Source organism: Amphiprion ocellaris, chromosome 22 (assembly GCF_022539595.1).
Source record: "Amphiprion ocellaris isolate individual 3 ecotype Okinawa chromosome 22, ASM2253959v1, whole genome shotgun sequence".
NCBI lineage: Eukaryota > Metazoa > Chordata > Actinopteri > Pomacentridae > Amphiprion > Amphiprion ocellaris.
Genome location: NC_072787.1, coordinates 8,603,100 through 8,625,093, shown reverse-complemented (window position 1 = coordinate 8,625,093; position 21,994 = coordinate 8,603,100). Strand labels below are relative to the sequence as shown.

The 21,994-nt window shown below is 39.3% G+C and overlaps 1 protein-coding gene and 2 non-coding genes across 3 annotated transcripts in view; all 3 read right to left on the bottom strand.

Moving 5' to 3' along the window:
- The window catches only part of LOC111563526 (kinesin-1 heavy chain-like), a 32,433-nt gene extending 15,844 nt beyond the window's left edge, over positions 1-16,589 (bottom strand). Inside the window, exons 1-12 of the mRNA XM_023262623.3 lie at positions 16,082-16,589; positions 11,566-11,653; positions 11,370-11,443; positions 11,154-11,258; positions 11,005-11,053; positions 10,860-10,915; positions 10,377-10,464; positions 8,642-8,766; positions 8,004-8,108; positions 5,778-5,923; positions 2,973-3,121; positions 1,036-1,238 (exon numbers count right to left, since the gene is read on the bottom strand). Coding sequence (XP_023118391.2) covers positions 1,036-1,238; positions 2,973-3,121; positions 5,778-5,923; positions 8,004-8,108; positions 8,642-8,766; positions 10,377-10,464; positions 10,860-10,915; positions 11,005-11,053; positions 11,154-11,258; positions 11,370-11,443; positions 11,566-11,653; positions 16,082-16,207 — 1,314 coding nt within the window. The 5' untranslated portion in view covers positions 16,208-16,589. The remainder of the gene's footprint in view (positions 1-1,035; positions 1,239-2,972; positions 3,122-5,777; positions 5,924-8,003; positions 8,109-8,641; positions 8,767-10,376; positions 10,465-10,859; positions 10,916-11,004; positions 11,054-11,153; positions 11,259-11,369; positions 11,444-11,565; positions 11,654-16,081) is intronic.
- trnaa-ugc (transfer RNA alanine (anticodon UGC)) lies at positions 14,966-15,037 on the bottom strand. Its single transcript has one exon. It is a non-coding gene; the product is annotated as a tRNA-Ala (tRNA).
- A 2,592-nt stretch (positions 16,590-19,181) lies between the features above and the next one.
- On the bottom strand, positions 19,182-19,253 carry trnaa-ugc (transfer RNA alanine (anticodon UGC)). The gene has a single exon. It is a non-coding gene; the product is annotated as a tRNA-Ala (tRNA).
- Between the last annotated feature and the right edge of the window lie 2,741 nt (positions 19,254-21,994).

Sequence of the window (21,994 nt, the reverse complement as noted above, 5' to 3'; positions counted from 1 at the left end):
ACTAGCACATAGTAAAGCAGGCAGCAGTCAGGTTCAGCTGAGAGACTGCCTTTTCTCCCCATTCAGCAGTGGGCATAAATGTAAAAGTATAGTGGAGATATCCAGGATGTACCCGGCCTTCGTCCTAAGTCAGCTGAGATCAGAACTTGTTTAAAAATTCACCAAAAATTAAACTGCTTGTTTCAGATCTGGTGAAAAACAAAAAGTCTGTCCTCCCTGGTAGACATCTGGAGCCATGAGTGACTCAACTGTGACCAACAATCACAGAGCAACAAACTGAGTGACTTTTCACTTTTTGAGTAGTTGGATGATACATTCAGCATGGTGAAATATGATGTGCAGTGTTCTGTGAAGAACACCTTGTTTGTAGAGGTTGTAAAAAATATAAATACTGTAGTACTGGATACAGAGACACCAATTCCGAAGAAAATAAAGTGGATTAAACAAGCCTGGAAATTTATCTACAGTAAATTTGTGAAAAGGAAAATGCAGCTATTTTTGATCCAAATTACGGAAATGAAGACTCCAAATATTTTTAACAGATGGCTGGATTTTGCCTACAGCACAGATGTAGCCTGGAGTAAGACATCACTTGAGCTTTAACAACATAAACACGTTGTAAATGCATGTCATGAACACCATACTAGAACATTCTTACAAGCACACTGAATATTAATTATCAATGCTTAGACATAGTTTGTGCTATTTTCTACGTGTGATATGTTTATGATGATGTGAACTCAATGGCACTCTTCAATTCTACTCAGTAGTAATATACTTTTGGACTTGCCACTGATGTATTATGCATTGTCCTTTCATATTTTCAGGTAGTTTTAATTTGATAGTTGCCATCACCTGTGATCATTGACATTCTTCTGAACTATCAGCTCACAATCCAGGGATAAACTCTAAAATGTCGACTGTTAGAAGCATGTTTGATGTGCATATACCATCTTGCACAAAAAGACTGGACTTCCTCAGAGGCTGTTAGAGAGGAAATGCAAGAGACACTCCAAATATGTGTGGTCTCATCACCTTGTCGTCCATCTCTTTGTAGAGCTTGGCCATCTCTTCTTCGTACTTCCCTTTCTCTGCATCAGTGAGTTGGACTCCAGGCAGGATGTTGAGGGCCGGTTTGGATGCTGCTGCCTTGTCATTGTTAGCAGCAGTGTCCAGGGCCTGCACCTCTGCTTTAGCCTTCTCTTTGTCAAACTGCTCCTCCACTGGTACACTCTCTCCTGCAGGAGGCAGCAGAAAGGTGATCAGTCTGAGAGTCTCTAATGTTCAGTCGGAGAAAATATTGTGGTAAAGGAAAACCTACGAAAACTTTAGACTCCAAATCAGTTGTTTAAGGTGTTGATAATACTAAATAGACATGTACATGAAAATCACAAAAACTCTGAAAATCCTGAACACTTGCATCTAATACTGGGCTAAGGCAGACTTGATCTTTCACTTTTCTGAAGTGGACTACAGTAATATTGTTTATGGTGTTGCTAAAATGGAAACAAAGGTCTCTTTCTTCAACTGCGGCCTTTCAAAGCTTAAAATAGGTGTGTGTGACCACGTGTGACTCAGCTTTAACAAGAAAAGAGAAGATTACTTTGGAACATGACTGAATGGGTCGATGTAGATTCTCAGTCCTCCAGGTCATAAGGTCCTACGAACAGGAGCAGCAGACATAAAAACATTGTCACCCTGTATAGAGCTGGTGTGTCTGAGAAACTCTCTGGTGCACTTCAGAACCAGTAACACTTTTAGAGAACAAGTGGGATGAAAAAACACCCAAATCCAAGCTGAGCAGTGTTTCTATGCAATCTGATGCAGCGAGGGGTGCACAGACCTACACCGATCAGGCATAACATTACAACCACGTTTCCTTTGTGCTGCTAAAACTGCTCTGAGCCAGCGGGGCATGGACACAGGACCTCTGGGGATGACAGGGATGGTGGCAGTGAATTCTGTGGGTCCTGTGGGTTGCAGGGTGGGACCTACCTAGATTAGGCTTATCCTGGCACATCCCACCGATGCTCAATAAGATTTGGATCTGGGGAGAGTGGAACCTGGGTAAACAACTTAGCTCTGTCGTGTTCCCTGGGCCACTTCTGAGTAGTTTTGGTGATGTGTAAGGATGCATTGTCCTGTTGAAGGTGGCAACTGGCATCAAGGACTGCTGTTGCCATGGGTGGGTTGGAGGTTGGAGGTGGGCAGTACATGTCAAACATCCACATGAATGTCAGGACTCAAGGTTTCTCGGCAGAACGTTGCATTAAAACAAGATGATCGATGTTATTCACGTCACCTGTCAGTGGTCAGAATGCTGTGACTGATGGGTGTATATATAAAGGAGAATGAACACCAGCTCTGCAATCGCACGGCTTAACACAAGAGAGCAGCTCCTCAGGACAAGACTCAGCAGTCCACCTAGTGAATAAAGGACACTCCTTTGTGGACACTAAGTCCACATTGTGGACAGGGAAGACAGATTGTTTGAGAGAGGAGGGAAGGAAGCCATCTATGTGAAACTGGAGCAACCACTTCTAAACAGAGGAGGGGTCTACAACACCACTTTGGTACTCAAAACACTTTCCTGATGTTCTTCCCCAGACAGTTTCACCATCATTTACATCTTGAGTCATGTGAGTTGGGGAAGAGAATAAATACTTGGGACTAAACCCACATACACTTAGGATTGAATGAACAATTTTTAAATAGTTTTTGAAGCTTTACGTCAATGAGACAATTATAAACCAGAATTTGTTTTACCCATTCCATTTATGTCGGATTCTAATGTCTGGTACTAACATTTGTCAGACATAAAATATTCTTTTTTCATGGGTTGTCAGATAAACTGAAGGTTCCTTCAAGCTCATCTTCCCCTGTTTTAATAACCCACATGAATTCTGACAATGCAGCACAGAAAGCAGCATTTGTGAGCAGATGTGAGCTGTACTACAAACTGTGGTCTTCACCGTTTCTCCAGCGGTTGAGCTCGTTTTCCAGCCAGGTGACGGTGGTCTTGAGCTTCTTGTTTTTCTCCTTCTCTTTCTCCCACTTGCTCTTCCACTGCTCGGCAGTCAACTCCATATTCAGACTCACTGTGTTCTTGATAGTCTTTGCTCTAGTGACACAGAGGAAAAATGGAATCAGCTGGTCTTGAATATCAACAGCAGCCACTTTTAGGTTGGTTTCACTGTAGGACCAGCTGACAGGTGGCAGCTGGACAGCTTCTGTTCTGAATTTGTTGTTCCGTTATGTTTATTATCCTGTTGTTTGTTGTCTGTCTGTTTCTTACTGCTTACATTTTCTCTCCCCTCACCTCAAGGCGAGGCAGATGGCCACCCTCCCTGAGCCTGGTTCTGTCAGAGGTCTACTGTTGTGATTTGGCGCTATGTACACTAACGTTCAAAAGTTTGGGGTCACCAGGCAATTTCATGTTTTACATGAAAACTCACACTTTTATTCATGTGCTAACATAACTGCACAAGGGTTTTCTAATCATCAATTAGTCTTTCAACACCATTAGCTAACACAATGTAGCATTAAAACACAGGAGTGATGGTTGCTGGAAATGTTCCTCTGTACCCCTATGGAGATATTCCATTAAAAATCAGCTGTTTCCAGCTAGAATAGTCATTTACCAAATTAACAAAGTCTAGACTGGATTTCTGATTAATTTAGCACTGTCTTCATTGAAAAAAAACTGATTTTCTTTCAAAATAAGGACACTTCTAAGTGACTCCAAACTTTTGAACAGTAGTGTAAATAAAGGTGAATTGAATCAAACTGATTTTTTTTTTTTTTTTAATTTAAGCTGTTTCATCTAAATATTTTTTTCACAAATAAGTAGGTTTATGGTTAAAAACAGATTAAAAAATATTAAGAAAGTAGTAAAGTGTGTTTGTTATACTAGCCTGGTAATCATTTATATGTCACTGACTTCTGTGTCCTGCATTTTCACTGTACCTCTCCTGTTTTTTAAACGTAAACTGACAACCATAAACTAGGAATGTGACCGTGCGGACTTATCGAGTTTGCCGCATTATTACATGCAGGTACTGCAGTTTTATAAATGTCCCAAAACTAAATTGCTACTATGATCAGCTTATATTCTGAACCACTTTAGTTTTATTACAGTTTTTCTCAGTCGCTTTGGTGCATTTCTCCAGTCATTCTCGACATTTGCAAAACAGCAAGTGCATTTCTCAAAACAATTCGTACAAATAGCAAAACACCATGGATTACCTGCAAAAGCCAGTCTCCTCCTCAAAATCCTCAGTTCATCTCTCAAAAGTAAATATCTGTGTCAATGAACATGTCAGTTCCGTCAGAATGACCAGTCCTTGTGTCATTGTGTGGATAAGACAGTCAAATTGCTTAGTCATGTTGTCACTATAACAGTGTACTCTGGAGGGATGTTCTGATGTAAACTAGGGCTAAAGTTTTGATGACAATTAAATTGTAAGTTACACCTTAGTGTATGTGGGAGATTAATTGCAAGAGACTGGACAAGATTCACATTTTCACTTTTACTGTTTGTATTGTAATTTTTTGACAGACCATCCTATTGCGATACAGAAAGGAAAACAGCGCTGCATAATGCAAAGAAAAAACAAAATAAATAAAAGTAGAAATGTGAACATAGGACAGTCTTCTTAGGGAAAACTGTACATGTGGTGCTGTAGAAATTACAGTGCAGTCTTCCTACACCTCTTGACATTCCTGTCTATTTGCCCACAAATTCCCATCCACATCACAAGTATCTTCTCTTGTGTCTTTCAGCAATTTCAGAAAACCCTAACCCTTCAGACATTCATTTCCTTTAGTTAGAGAAAGTCAAGATTCACCTGGGAGCAGTTTACCAATTCAGGACAGTTTTTTTTAAAGTCTAGTGGAATTGTATGGAAATATCCTTGACATATTATGACAACTTGTTCAACCATTTTGCATGTAAAGACTAATGCGATGAACTAATGCCTAAATGTTGTGGGGGGTGAGACTATTCAACAGAGACTCATTATAATACATTTTGATCAATATGACATAAGCAATTGATAATGGAGGAAACAGTAGAGACTTGTACATAATCATTTGCATGGATGAACCAAAGCATTTGCAACTTTTTCAAAGAAATGAGAAACTGCTTTTTTGATGTGCACAAGTGACACAATGATGTGAAGATTGAACAAGTAGCTTTGAGAATTTCAATTCTGATCTGAGAAATGTACCAAAGCGACTGAGAAAAACTGCAAGCTCTACAAGAAATACATGTCCATCTTAAGGTAGAATATCTGATAGATAGCAATTGAATTGAATGTACAGTTTTTTCATTTTACTGGCTATTGAAAACCACAAGTAGCTTCTAGACTGAACCAAATTTTAGTTGGTTTGCAGCAGCGTACATTTTCTGAAACATAATGAGAAAATATTCCTAAATAACACATCTGGCAAGTTGCAGCATTACTGATTTTTTTTGTGGTTATGATTTATGGTTACACTGAGTCATGTGTTTATTAAGATTTACCAGAAACTACACTGGTTTCCTAATTAAAGTCCTCTTGTTGCCTAAACACAACCAAAGACAGGCTGGTGTCAAAGTCCTGCATTTTGTAAGCCTACTGTCAACCCCAAGCAGCTCTGTGTAACTTTGGTGGAGTGGATAAATCTAATGTGAAAGACATATATGAATGTTATTTGTAAGAGAAAGGTAATCACAGATTGTAAGGTTTTGTGTGTGTGTGTGTGTGTGTGTGTGTGTGTGTGTGTGTTTTGTGTACCTCTGTCCAAACAGCAGCGTAGACCTGGTCTCTGCGTCATTAAAAGCGGAGGGTGAGCAGCAGATCACCATGGTCGTCCTACAGTTTCCTCCCAGGGAGTCTTGCAGGATCCTGGTCATCTTACTGTCTCTGTATGGCACATAGGTCTGACGGAGGAAAATGACCACAAATTATATTTGAAGGTGTATTTTTATGCTCTTCATGATATTTTTACTTGTCACGAGCTGCATTGACAATAATCAAGTCTTATACGAGGATGTGTAATGGAGCAATTAAAACTCTGGATCACTACTGCCTTGTACTTACAAACTTAAATAAGTTTCAATCATTTCAGTAATATTAAACTGGTACACTGCCATTCAAAAGTTTGGGGTCACCAAGGCACAAGGGTTTTCTAATCATAGCCTTTCAACACCATTAGCTAACACAATGTAGCATTAGAACACAGGAGTGATGGTTGCTGGAAATGTTCCTCTGTACCTCTATGGAGATATTCCATTAAAAATCAGCTGTTTCCAGCTAGAATAGTCATTTACCACATTAACAATGTCTAGACTGTATTTCTGATTAATTTAATGTTATCTGTATTGAAAGAAATGGCTTTTCAAGGAGGAAGAAAAACAAGGACATTTCTAAGTGACCCCAAATCTTTGAACAGTAGTGTATAAATGCTTCACTAAGCAGGATCAGGAACTCAGAGAGATGGTGGTTAATCTCAGAGTTTCTGGTTCAGTGACACCAGGTGCCACCACTGGGAACTGCAAGGGGCCTTTTAGTAAATCCTTCTCTTCACCCACATTTAAGATTAAGAAGGAACATGGCTGGAATTCTTTAAAACTCAAACTGTATAATATGCACATGTTCTCTTGGATGGCTCTGTCCTGTTCAACAGGTGTTTATTTTTGTAGTTTGGTTTATATTTAGATGACTTTGAAAACATGTGACTCCATGAGGCATTTGTGTGCTGTAGATTTATGCCTTGTAGTCTGTATGTGCAATGAACTTGAAAAAGATGGATTCATCTTTTATAAGATCAGAAGGATTGGAAATGTTGTGTGCTTTGAGTGATTCTTGAGTGAGTGAACTGTTGTTGTGTGTGAACGCAGACCTCCAGCACAGTTGTGGACTATTATACAGGGCAATTATTTGTGTTTTATTATGGGCTGTATTTAGGCAGGTTATCACTAAAAATAACGAAAACAAATGAATGCAGAGGTAATAAGGGTATGCCGGAATTGATTGGTTTTCAGAATAGTGGATGTCAGTGGGAATTTTATTTGCAACACTAGGGAGATCAAACAAGATGTGTGCATGTGGACTTTTATTTGTCAGAGATAGTCTACTTATATCACAAATAATCGTTGATATCACTTTAATGATGTGGCAATGCTAAGGTAAAGGTTTGGTTAGGTGGGGGCACAAAACCAACATAGGTAGTTTGAGAGAAACAAGTTGTCATGGTCACAAGAGCAAACACAGTTACTGTTATATAACAGTCACAGCTAAAAACAAGAAAAGCACTCAGAGAGCGCAGTACTCTGCCAAGGCTGCTCAGGCATTGTATCATTTCCAACGGCTGAAATCTTTAATAAAAAATGACCTTGCGTTGTGCACAGGTGTGTGTTATTCATGTGTACGTTATGTATGGACATCGAATCACGTAACCTAAATATGTAGCAGACAGCGGGAATTGATGGGACTTGGAAATCAATTGTTCCTTGATTAAATTCCAATGGATAAGTCCTGATAAGTCCTCAGCGGTGGATTTGTAGTAGGATTGCTATCATGTGGTTGTCAGCAGGCAGATGATGTAGTGTTTACTTGTCATAGTTACAGTGATGCCGTGCTGCTATCTTGCAGTACAGAAATCTTTAAGAAATCCATGGATCCAGACTATAAGCCGCATCACTGCCAGAATCTAATCAGTTGGTCCTTGTGTCACTTCTGACCTTCCCTGAAAATTTCATCCAAATCTGTTAGTCTGTTTTTGAGTAATGTTGCGAACAGACAGACAGACAGACGAACGTACATCGATCATCATATAACTCCGTCGCTTTCCTTGGTGGAGTAATAATTAGCTTCTTGCACATACAGCCTATAAGGTCCTTTTTATTATGACAGTTTCTATTCAACATAATCTTCTCCATGTTTTCACATTTCCTTTGTAGGGACACTATTTAAAAACTTGGGATCACATATTCCATATTTAATTGACAGTTGGCTTACCGAGCCCTCTGCCAGAGCTGAGATGACATTTCCCAATGAAGACAAGGACTTGTTGATCATCTTGGCTTCATCCAGCACCGTGCCCTCTGCTCCAGTTTTACCCACCTTTGAAACACAAAAACACCAGAATTCTAATTATTCTCACAATGAAGTTGGAACCAAACTGTATAATCAGGCTGCTATTATTGGCTGAAGAACTTTTGTAAAATAACATTATAAGTAATAAACAACTGGTCAGAAGGTTGACAAAGCATGCTAATGACTTTGATGTAGCCGAGGGCTATCATTGACTTGTTTACAGCTGACAGTACACTGATGATAGATTCCTGTAGTGTCCATGAAAGGAAGCAGCAGCTGCAAGAATATGTCATTAAACTTTTATGATATAAGTCCAGTCAATACACATGAATACACTGTGCCACTTAGGAAATGGGGAATCAGAGGCAAAGATCTGTGCACTCCTCGACAGTTACGTTTTAAATCAGCTAGTCAAAAATCAGTCTTTAAAACATTACTGGTCCAGGTCTGAGGTGTAGAAGCAAAGTGCTTGTGAATTTGGAAAGAAATACATTTACAGTAACTACAGAGACACAGAAGGGAGCAGGGAGATGTGGAGAAGGAGTGAGATGGCGTCGTACTTTTTCACTTCCTGCCAGATCGACCAGGTAGAGCTTTCCCGTAAGCTTCTGTTCAGTCTGACTGTTTTCCTGCTTGATGTTGATGAGGAAGATGCTGTGACTCCTGGAACTGTGTTCATTCATGTCTGAGGTGAACATGTGTGCACAAAAAAAGAATCAATAATGTTGCAAAAACACTGTTATACAACACATTTACACAAACAGTTATTTATCAATGATTTTCAGTGGATGTAAATGTTTATGAATACATTTCCAGCTGATTAAGTCAGTTCTGTGTTTATATCAGTCCATGAAATAATCCTCATTTCTGTACATATTGAGATATTAGTTTTGCAATATGAATACTTAACTTCTTCTTTATAGAAATAAACCTGATATTAAGAATCTTTTAGAATCTCTGAAATTTAAAAAAAAGGCAAGTTACTACACTAGAATAAAAGAAAAGCAAACTTCTGAAATATTTTCAAAGTGTAGACAGTGGATCCACTTGCAGAAACACATTTATCACTTTGCTTTGTACAGGGATGAATGTGAAATGAACACTCTTCCAAAATAAATACAACCTCATAATAATCCCCACCTAAAAGCTGATACAACAAACTGGTTATTTATTTTCATGTCTTGCAGTTACAGAGCAGCATTAATTGTAAAGTCCAATATTCACTCTCTTTTAACTCTGTTTTTGGTCTCTACCAGCTGCTAACCCTAACCCTAACCCTTCAGCTGATAAATACTCTGCTATATTCAGCAGCTAGTTTCTAACTGTGTCTGTCCGCTGTGAAAAAATTAACTAAAAGACATTAAATCATGCCATAAAGCTGAGAAGAACTGCAGATCAAGTGATAGTTCTCTAGTGGATTTTTCACCACCAGCAACATTTTTCTTAAACAAACAGCCATGCAATCTGTTGTTTCTGTAAAATGGCTACTGAAACCCACTAAAGAACCCCCAACCCCTTAAAAGTCATCTCTGTATATCAAAATTTACATATTTCAATTTTTTCCCATGAAAATGATTCCTTTATGCATTAAAATGGCTTAAATGTAACTCTACACCATTGTTTTCTCAAGAATATGTGGCTCTAGGAAGTCCCCGAGACTTGTTGTCCTGTCACATGTGCATACAGTTGTGTCAAAGTAAACTGTCTGCATAGAGGATTTCTAGAAGTCTGAATCTGTGTTTTTTAGACTTTCATCACTGCATTTCCATATTTGAATGAAAGTGAATCCATGGTGTTAACTGCATCTTTCATTTATCGTATGTCCCTGGAAGTTCAGGGAATGACTGAGGTAAGCCTGTTTGATCAGGATTTATAAGCAAAAACTAGTTTTAAAAGACCAACTCAGTAATTCTAGGCTCATATGCTAACAATAAAGCCCATTTTTGTTACTTTGATAAATGCAAGTACAGAAAACTGCAAGCTAATGTTCTTACCCAACACCAAAAAGCATGATTTTAGGCACTAGATAACCATAAATATTTAAGTTCAGGAAATATTACATACATAATTGTGAAGCAAAGACAGTAATTAAGTTAATTTAGATACAGCTTTATCCAAAAGTCCATGATTAAAAATAATTCACAACCTTGACCATTTTCACAGCTGTTTAATCGTGTTTGAGTGTGTGTTTAGCACAGACAGTGTCTTGGTTGAGTGCTGTGATGGTCAGGAGACTAGCTGAGGTTGAACCCATGAGAGGCTGCAGCACTGAAGGTTCTCAGTATGTGAACTCACTTGTGACAGCCACGTGTCTGTTGCTTTTGCCTTCGTCTATGGCGTCCATGACTTCATCAGGACTACACACAAAACGCTCGGTACACCCCTGGGGATAGATACACATCACAAGGAAATGCTGTGTTCAAGAGCTCCACAGCAGGACAGCTTTACAGAGACACTGTTATTAGAGGAGACCATGACACACTGTCTCAGGCTGATGCTCTCAAAGAGACATTTATCAAGAGTGAATTATTACTTTATTTTCTCAGTGTTTTAAATATCTGTCCCGATTTCTCCACCTAGTTATATAAAGTTAGTTAAAGTCTGCAATGGTGGACAGCATGTAACCCTGCATCTAAGATATGTCAATGCTTTTCCCTTTCATTTTGAGATTATTCACGGCAGAGATGAACTTGTGGGAGACCGACTGTGGAACTTGGGGTTAATCAGAAACAATATTACATTAAAAAAACGTGAAAATTAATTCACTGAGTGTCTCACCTTGACAAAAGGCACCCTGTTTTTGTCCTCATGTACAGAGAGGTTGGTCTTTGATACTTTGGAGGGAAATGAAAGATTATATCTGAATTAATTGTGCTGTCTATATCAGGATCTGAAAGACAATAAGAATATGCCCAATACATACCATCCAACAAGTCCTTAATTTTGTCCAAATAGATTTCAAAATATGAAACCTGCAAAGCAAAACCTTGCAGTGAGATTTAACCAAATCTGTGGCATCTTACTCCTGACATTTAGAATCATCTAAACACCAGATTATGAAGGAAGACATACTTTAATGTGAAACTCCAGGTTCTCATCCATGGAATAAATGTAGTTGAAGATGTCTTGCACAATTCTCGGAATGATTCCCATCATATCTGGGTCGTGAAGTTTCCCCTTAAGGAAATAATAATAAAAAGGTACAAGTCCGACAGCGCAGAATCTTACAGTCACTATTTTTAGTACTTTTGTCAAGCAGATAAAGCAACAGCTAAAGACTTCTATTACCTCCATTGTGTGTGTTTTGCCAGATGACGTCTGCCCATAAGCAAATATTGTCCCATTGTATCCATCCAGCACATCTGTACATATCCAGACAAAAAATAAGTATTGGTATTAATGTTGTGGATGGGCCTCATTTCCAGGGTTTTAGTGAGCCAAGCATTGATGCTACATCTGTACTGTGTTCTACTGCACAGCTTACCTTTGACAATCTTCTGGGCCACAGCGTTGTAGAACTGCACCTGAGTCGTATTGGACTGAAACACACGGTCAAAGTAGTACGGTTTCTCCTGTGAAGAAGAAGCAGCAGCGATGAGCAACAATAATGCATTCTGTCATGATTTTCCATATAGCTAAACAGCAAAATGCCTGCTTACCACCACAAACTTTCACAGCAGCTTAACAGGATACTAAGTTTCATTAGTGGTTCCAGAAAAATTCTATCACCATATATTGTGTTTATGTACATTAACATTCAAAAGTTTGGGGTCACTTAGAAATGTCCTTATTGTTGAAAGAAAATGTGTTTTTTTTTTCCAATGTAGATAACTGTTAATGTGGTAAATGACTATTCTAGCTGGAAACGGCTGATTTATAATGGAATATCTCCATAGGGGTACAGAGGAACATTTCCAGCAACCATCACTCCTGTGTTCTAATGCTACATTGTGTTAGCTAATGGTGTTGAAAGGCTCATTGATGATTAGAAAACCCTTGTACAGTTATGTTAGCACATGAATAAAAGTGTGAGTTTTCATGGAAAACATGAAATTGCCTGGGTGACCCTAAACTTTTGAACAGTAGTGAATATATAGTGGGCAATTTTACAGTGAGGCATACAAAATATTTCTACCATTTGATCTGACCAGACTTTAACTAAACAATTTCAAATCAAAGTTTAAAGCTAACCTACTTAGTTACAGGTCCATTGTGTGAGGCTCAGAACAATCACAACAAAACAATGCATCCTTGCTTCTAACAGCTTCATAAGAGCAGCATAATCTCCTGATCTTTATGCTTCTAAAATGCAACATCATTAGCAAAAAACACATGCAATTCATGTCCTGATAAAACCATGTCACTCACTGCCAGCTGCACAAGACTCACAACTTACATGCGATGTAGGAAATGATTTAAGACAGTGCACTGACTGACTAAAAGCCAAGTATGGCTTTAAACTGATAGATCAAACAAACAGCCTTCAGCATCAAACTCTAGATCCGTTTGTCCCTCCTTCAAATGTTTATACATTCTCAGTTTGTGCTCAAAGATAAACCCAGAAAGTACAGATCAAACCAACACTGATGCGATGATCTAAGATACTTGAAACTAATTGATTATTAGCACGATTCTTTATAGGGGGAAAAGTCTCAATGTGCATTCTGTATCACAGCAGACTCTGAGAACACAGTATTTGCTGAATGTGCAAAAGAGAAACTTAGATCAGAATATTAGCACTCCCTGACAGCAGCGGCCTCCTTTAGCAGGACAATGTGCCCAAAAAGTCCTTAAGAACAAATTAAGGAACATGACAAAGAGCCCAAGACATTAATCCAATCCGACTGAGCATCCTTTTAATATCCCGGAACACACGTGGTCTATGGAGGTTCCACCCTGGAACCAAATCAATCTGCTGTCACAGTCCCAGTGCCAAACATGACAGGACACCACCCGAGCTCCGTGTCTACGTCTCAACAGGTCAGAGATGTTTTGGTGGCATGAGGGGAACACCCACATTAGTAGACAAGTGGTTTTAATGTTATGGCAGATCATTCATCATCTTTACACCACTTAATCCTTATTAGGGTCACGAAGGGCTGGAGTCTATCCCAGCTGACTGAGGGTGAAGGCAGGAGACACCTGGACAGGTAACAGTTTATCACAGGGCTACATGAGATTAAAAAAAAAGTCACACACACCTACGGACAAGAGTTACCAATTAACCCCAGCATATTTCTGGACTGTGGGAGGAAGCCGGAGCACGAGGAGAAAACCTGCCATGCACAAGGAGAACAAGCAAACTTCATGCAAGGCGACAGTGCTAACCACCGAGCCACTGTACAGTCCTATGGTAGGTCGGTGTATGATCAACAACCCAATGACTGAAACCCATGCTGATAGATGTCCAAAATGGCAACACTTATTAGAGACCTGAATGCAGAAGGGATGAGGATTAAAACTCAATTAAGTTCAGTGTTGAACTGAGACAACCCAGCAATATCAGAGAGAGTCAAGGCCCTTACACTGCTGTCCTACCAGCTGCTACACACAACCAAAACAAAAGGTAATAAAATGCCCTCAAAGAAGAGATAATGCTAAGGACACTGGCCCATCTGTAATAAATGAGTCATCATATTGGCACAGTACAATGTACAAACTGCAGTGTCTGCTATTTCATACACTACACATATGAACTGTTTAATCTGCCTCCAAACAGTAACCAAATCAAGAAATACGATACAAAATAAACCCCCTGAAACACTTAAGTGACTTTGCCAGCCTTTCATACAGACTCTGCTTTCAGACATTGCAGTAACCAGTAGCTGCTGCTGGCAGACAAGCAACCTGTTGATGCCACTAGCTGAGGAGCAGTGACCTGCAGGTTGCTGTCAGTGAGATAAACTGTTCACTCTGCCTCTGCACAGTCCATTTACTACACGACTCCTGGGCTCTGAGCTGAAACAGCTGGAATGTGAGGTGAATGGCAGTATGATTAAGGAGTTTTGATATAAGCAAGCACAAATATCCATTCAAAGTTTCTCCACAAAATAAGTGTGCAGTTTTGTATAATAATACATGCTATGTTGTGAAATTAAAAGATTAAAAATCAATGAAGTTTATGACTTAAATCAAGACTGGGTCCTATGTTGGAGAGATATTCCCTAATGTTTTCTCATGACACATAAATACAAACAGATATTAAACAGGATTCTTTGAGGGGGTTAGAGGCAGGGTGGTCTAACCCACAAAAAATCCAAACTGAGTTTCATATCATTTCTGTAATATTTTATGGTCTAGATTTTAGTGGCAAAGTGGTCTAACCCACAACCCAAATAAAGCATTACAGTGGCGCTTTGAATGTTAGACCATTCTTAAACACAAAACACTGAACCCATTTTCCTCAAAAACTACATGTAGTGGATTAGACCTCTCTGCCTCCAGAACCTTCATTTTATTCTAAAATTCTAAGGAAAACATTGTCTAAGGTTCTCAGCCTTGTCATCAGTGCTGCATGGAGTGGTGCTACAGTACATTCACACATTTTCACATACAGACATGGCTTATCAGTAGACCTGTGACTGGAAGTCAGTACCTCTGAACAAAGATGAACAAAGATTCTTTTCATTTTCAATGGGGAGTGGTTTAAAAAGGGGTAATTTCTCTATTTATAGAGCCATGACGACCATGAAAGTGCTGATCTAACACTTGGTATGCTGTTTTTTTAAATATGTTTTTTCATGTAAAATAAGAATGTGAATTAACAGATGTTTACGAAGAGTGCTGTTTAACAAACTTTTTTTGATCTCCCTTTCTAGTGGGGTGCAGGTCTAACAAGATATAGATGTAAGCTTTATTTAACATTGGAATATAAATATAAAGTGTGGAGATGCCGGGGATCGAACCCGGGACCTCATACATGCAAAGCATGCGCTCTACCACTGAGCTACATCCCCTGTAAAAGTGTGACAGGCATGTCTATATTGTTCCCGCACTGCTTCGGCCATATCTATACTTCTATCTTTATCTATCTGTCGATCTATCGATCTAGATAGATAGATAGATAGATATTTTCCTATCTATTCTAGCAGTTTCACTGGATCGCATCTAGAGACTTTTAAGCCATGTGCGTCCTCCCCGACTGATTTCAGGAGTTATACTTCATTCATTACCAGATTTATTAACATTTAATAGATGTGTTAAAGGGACCCACTAACAAGCTGACTGAACAAGCTTTCAGCTTCAACATGTTATCGCGATGGTATCAATCTCCCATGCAAATACATTAGCATGCTAAACTTAGCACTGAGTTTAAACCAGTACCGAGGCTGAAATGTAGGTGAACCTGAGGCTGAGAACGTACAGCTGAAACTAATGAAGTTCAGTCAAAGCTAAGTAAAGCATCGTTATGAGCTCTGGCAGAGAGTTCTAAGGGCCCAGACTGCTGCTAGCATCCAGAGGTCCGTGCGTAAAAGCGCAAAAGACTTCGTTACGCATGACTTGGTCATCCCCGAGAAGCTCTCATATACATGAGTTACCTATCAGTGGAGGCACAAGAGCTCCAAAACGTGTTGTAACGCAAATAAACACCGTAAGAAGCTGGGAACTGAGAAGATAGGGGAACTACTGGTGTCAATATGCACTACTTTTGCTCACTCGCTTTTATCGTTCTCCATGTGGACCGGAAAATATGTTGAACTTAATTATTTAAGGTATCACTGACAAGCACAATCAGGTTAAAATATCATTAATTTTCATTTATTTTGGCCCAGTGTTCCTGCTATACAAGTAGACGTTAATGCACTGACATTTAAATTAACTCTTTTTTTCAAGTGACTCCGAACAAGCATTTTGAAACCAGGATTGATGCAACATCTATCTGCTTTATAATGGCATAATAACATTATAATAACATTATTCTTACACTTTTCCTGATCATTTTCTACATCAGTGAATGTATCAGTTTATCCTCTAACCAGCCAAAGGTTTCAAACACTCACCGCGATCACCACACAGTCCTCGCCCTTAAACTTGGGGATGTACTGGTCTCCTCGGGCCACCTCCGCGCTGTTCAGCGGCCTGAAGCGACACACAACCTTGATAGTGCACTCCGCCGGGTCCGCCATGTGTGCCGCTGTGGACGGATGGACAGCTCCGTCCTCCCTTCACAGCCTCACGAACTGGAGTAAGCAGAGAGTCGGAGGAGGCTGCAAACCAGACAGGACAACTCCAGCTGCTCTTCAGCTGACTGGAACACTGACGAGTTCTCACAGGTGTTTAATAACAGTCTCCCCTAAAATCTTAACATAGAAGCACTTGAAGTTGACGGTCAAGTGAGGCGCCTTTGTCTACAAAGTAAAACTAAAACAGATATTATTCTGAATTGATTTTGCTTTTTAAAAAATCACATCAAAATGAGGTAGAAGAATGAACAGAATCAGAAATCTAAGAGGAAAAACTGAAGAAACCAGCAGGATGTTCCCTTCGTGATCAGGATAAACAAAAACAGGACTGATCTAAAAACGGCTCTTTCATATGATCAGAACAGTCACATGGTTTTCCAGGATGTGAGAAACAATTGATCACTGCAGGCAAAGTTCTTACTTGTCATGCAGTAAGGACCAAATATAATATCTGGATGTTGTCTTGGAGATTCCCCTTATTTCTTCTTTTTGAACCGTTCCTTGGTGGATCTGCTGTGTGCTTATGATCATCATCTGGACAAATTGTATGAAATCTATTATTTCAGATCTGTAGCATGACACACTTGACCCTTGATGTCAGAGGTTAAAACAAAACAGGCTCCATCAGTTACTCCCTATAAGTGGCATCTAATCTGGAATTCATTATTCTGATGTCAATATTAAAATGCACTGGTAGAACTTAAAACAGACTGTACTTCAAAGAAAACCATCAAACATCCTTTAGCTAGGAATTTGACCTGGAAAAATGGTGACATTACTTTACACATTACATAACAGTTCAGAGACTGGTGGACAATTATACAAAACGCCTACAAGAAGTTATTTCATCTAAGTGGGCAGCACTACCTTATGAGGACATCGCTGTAGTTACTTTTTCAAAATCACATCTATAGATTTTTTTGTTGAACAAATGACAGACAAGGTTAATTTGCCTTGTGATTTTATTCAGGTATACCAGCTTTATATGTGGGATAAAGAGGTTCAAATATACAGTACCATTCAAAAGTCTGATATCATTTAGAAATGTCCTTTTAAAAAAAAAAAGGAGCATTTTTTTTCAATGAAAATAACATTAAATTAATCAGAAATACAGTGTAGACATTGTTAATGCAGTAAATGACTGTTATAGCTGGAAACAGCTGATTTTTAATGGAATATCTCCATAGGGGTACTGAGGAACATTTCCAGCAACCATCACTCCTGTGTTCTAATGCTACATTGTGTTAGCTAATGGTGTTGAAAGGCTAATTGATGATTAGAAAACCCTTGTGCAGTTATGTTAGAACATGAATAAAAGTGTGACTTTTCATAGAAAACAAGGAATTGCCTGGGTGACCCCAAACTTGTAAACAGTAGTGTATATTTTTGAAGGTCTCTGTATAGCTGCCAGTATAACATCCAGTGGAAGTTTCAGTTCCTGAAACTGCAGACTTCTTCTTTATCTGTCTTTCAGGCTGTGAAAAAACTAATCAAGCTGTTCAAGTGTACTGTCAAGAGGCACTGATATCTGTACTGTAGCACCAGTGTTCTCTCTGGAAGTCTCTGACTATCTTACAGAGATCACTAGCTGGCTTTACGAGGCAGCACCAACACAATGAACTGTCAGCTGTTTAGATATGTGTTGTCACGCTAAATAATGTTGTCTCTAAGCCCAACAGCCCTGTCAATGATTTTAGTCATGAAAATACTTTTCTCATCGAATTTGCCAGAATGAATCATCTGATTGGTTCTACTTCCAGTGTGTTTTTGAGAAGTGACATTTCAGCTTTATCAGCTTGGTGATCTGACATGTGGGTCTCTGGAGGACATTTTACATCCCACTGTGTAAATTTACTTGTCCTGAGACCAAATCAAAAAGAAAAAGCTATGAGAAAAGAATGTTTGAAGATATTTTTTAAAATATCAAATACGTCTAGAGTTTCCCCTACAATCCCATTTTTCTCTTATCACACCCCCCAGTGACCAAATTGAATCTCAAATAAAACTGTTCAAATTACATTAGAATTTCCTTTGTTTGGTCTATTTTTTTCACTCATGTCTCTTGTAATTGTGGGAAGATTTTTTTTAATCAACATAATATTTAAAATGGTAATTATTACGCATGGAACGTGTGTCCCACAACAACCCTGTTAGCATAACCTTTTTAGCTGGTAGAAGAAAAAGAAACCAGTGAATCACATGAAACGCTGGAATTAACATCATCAAACAGTTTTCTAAAAGAATAGGGAGAGAAAGATCTCTTCTATATTTCATATTCATAACATTGTCGGCCTTGATTGAATGTCTCTCTCTATCTCATGCAACACTGTTATACATATTATTAGGATAAGACAAATTCTTTTTACTTTTTTCTTTCTTTCTGTTTTCCATCAGTTTGTCCTCTTGGTCAGCAGTAACATCTAGGTAAATATCTATTACTTCTACTGCTGAGAAAAAGCTAACATTAGCATGGACTAGCAACCCTGTTACTGTGATTAGAGTAGGATTAGCAAACAACACATAAACATGGAATAAAAATGCTACCATTGATGTGTAAGCTGAGCCAATCAAGCCTTTGATAGTTTATTATGTATTACTGATGAATATGGAGCAGAAAATTATAAAAGAGAAGGTTTATTTTTCAAAAATTGTGAAACCCAAATGTCCTCCAAATCTGGAATGACACGTGTTTCTAAATAATAAGAGAGCAGAGTCAGTCTCTTCATGTTTTTAGTTAATGGTATAACGAAAATGTAAAGTCCCGTTTGCCCTCTACACCTCCAGCCGAGTTATTTCTCAGTAAATATCAGTAGATCCACTGCAGGAGTTTCAGTATAGTAAACCTATGATATACTGGCCCAGCTGGTCTGATATGATGTAGATGTAAGCTTTATTTAACACATTCGAATATAAGGTGTGGAGATGCCGGGGATTGAACCCGGGACCTCATACATGCAAAGCATGCGCTCTACCACTGAGCTACATCCCCTGTAGAAGTGTGACAGGCATGTCTATATTATTCCCGCACTGCTTCGGTCTTATCTATACTTCTATCTCTATCTATCTGTCGATCTATCGATCTAGATAAATCGATAGATAGATAAATATTTTCCTATCTATTCTAGCAGTTTCACTGGATCGCTTCTAGAGACGTTTAAACCATGTGCGTCCTCCCCGACTGATTTCAGGAGTTATACTTCATTCATTACCAGATTTATTAACATTTAATAGATGTGTTAAAGGGACCTACTAACAAGCTGACTGAACAAGCTTTCAGCTTCAACATGTTATCGCGATGGTATCAATCTCCCATGCAAATACATTAGCATGCTAAACTTAGCACTGAGTTTAAACCAGTACCGAGGCTGAAATGTAGGTGAACCTGAGGCTGAGAACGTACAGCTGAAACTAATGAAGTTCAGTCAAAGCTAAGTAAAGCATCGTTATGAGCTCTGGCAGAGAGTTCTAAGGGCCCAGACTGCTGCTAGCATCCAGAGGTCCGTGCGTAAAAGCGCAAAAGACTTCGTTACGCATGACTTGGTCATCCCCGAGAAGCTCTCATATACATGAGTTACCTATCAGTGGAGGCACAAGAGCTCCAAAACGTGTTGTAACGCAAATAAACACCGTAAGAAGCTGGGAACTGAGAAGATAGGGGAACTACTGGTGTCAATATGCACTACTTTTGCTCACTCGCTTTTATCGTTCTCCATGTGGACCGGAAAATATGTTGAACTTAATTATTTAAGGTATCACTGACAAGCACAATCAGGTTAAAATATCATTAATTTTCATTTATTTTGGCCCAGTGTTCCTGCTATACAAGTAGACGTTAATGCACTAACATTTAAATTAACTTAAAAAAATGACTCCGATATGATATACTGGCCCAGCTTCCCACTTTTGGTGTGTAGAATTTTGTGTAAATGTCCTTGTTGCATATTTTTCTAGACTTTTAGACTTGCAAGTGCCAGTGAGCCTATTATTAAACCGGTGAAGAGCCTGTTCCATTGATATCACATCCAGACAATCTCTGACAAAGTTCTCCAGGCTGAAAACGGTTGGCTTTCCTCTTTTTACTATTAGTCACTATCTTCTCTGAGAGACATCTAAGGACAGCAAGTGTGTCTAGATCCCATTTCCCTGCTGCCCAGGAGGCACACTACAGGGCATACTGGAATATGTATACAACACATGTTTGGTTGAGAAACATTTTACCTCTGCTCAGAATAACAGCATTTAATGCACCAGATCCACCACGTCTGACACACTTCAACTAATTTTCTTTGATTTGTGGGGAATTATGTACAGCCTGACTAACTTAAGACAGGATATGACAAATAATTTGGAAGCTGTAATATGTTTTTCAGCAGCTTTATGGACAGAGATACTTGCAGGTGTTTTTCCCTCTAGTATCGGAGATTTCTGCAACCCTGGAAAAACTGCAGCTGAGGAGCAGGATGCTGTCCAGTCACCTTTAGTGAACTTTTAAGGACCGCATCAGGCAGGAAACTGGCTTATCTTGGGGTTTCCTTCACTAATAGAGGGAGCCCTACGCACTCCTCCTAAGATTAGTGATTTTAGTCACAATCTTTTCATCTTCCCATAATCTCCATGAGCCAGAGCTTTGATGAAATTATCCTCTACATGCTCCCACTTTGTGTATTTAGTGACTGTGTGCAGATCCTCAAGTCACCTCCTCTGACCTCCAAGAATAACCTTGTGTCTGATCAGAGAACCCAAACACTCAACACAGGAAACAGCAGGTAGGAAATAAGAGGTTTACTCATAGCTGCAAAGGGTTCCTTACAAAGCTGTATAATCAGGCAGAGTCCAAACATAGGCAGGTATAACATCCTGCAGGGTCATGATAAACTGGGAGCAGTAGGCAGGAGCCTGAAACACTGAGGACATTTGGTGGATGGTGACGAACAGAGATACTGACACAGATCATAGCAGAACTGTGATAGGGAGAAGACAGTTTCTCTCAGTGGGTCACATGAAGACCGATGGTACAGCTTGTGAAATTTATTGTGCCAGAAACAAATACCAGATACTTTTGTTACCAGTGCTCTCCCCTGTGGTGCATGTTTAACGAGCAGTAAATGTTACATATCAGTCATTTCATCTATTTCTGACTAAAAATAATCTCATGCACAGAGGATTTTTTTCCCCAGTGAGATCACATCAGCTGGTTGAAAAACAGAATAAAAGTGGAAACACATAAGGTTGCAGTGTGGCACCAGGTCAACAGCATCACGCTTTTTGTTGCACCAGTCCTTTTACTGGGGTCCACTGCAAGTTAACAAAATGCTGTTTCACTGTCAGCTGACTGCAAGTTAGAGCCCATTTGTGGGAGCTTCAGTAGAAATCTGCTGGAATTCTCTTGTAGGTTCTTGAAGATGCTTCACCTCTCCATAGTCTTATCCTGAGGAGCCAGCTCCTCTGGACAAGACTCAGCAGTCCAGTCCTGCATCTGAAGAATAAAGGACATTGCTTTGAGGACAGCCATGTACACATTTTGGACAGAAGTGACAGATGGTTTGAGAGAGTAAAGGAAGCCACTTATGCCCTGGCAGATTCATATCCTTTGTTGTGTAAACTGGTAGTTCTACCAACATGATCGCTGTCGTTTGTGGATCACCAGTTTTAAAAACAATTCACACCTGTAGACACGGGAGTCCTGGTTGTTAATGGACCATTAGTCATGTAAGCTTAACTGACTGTAAA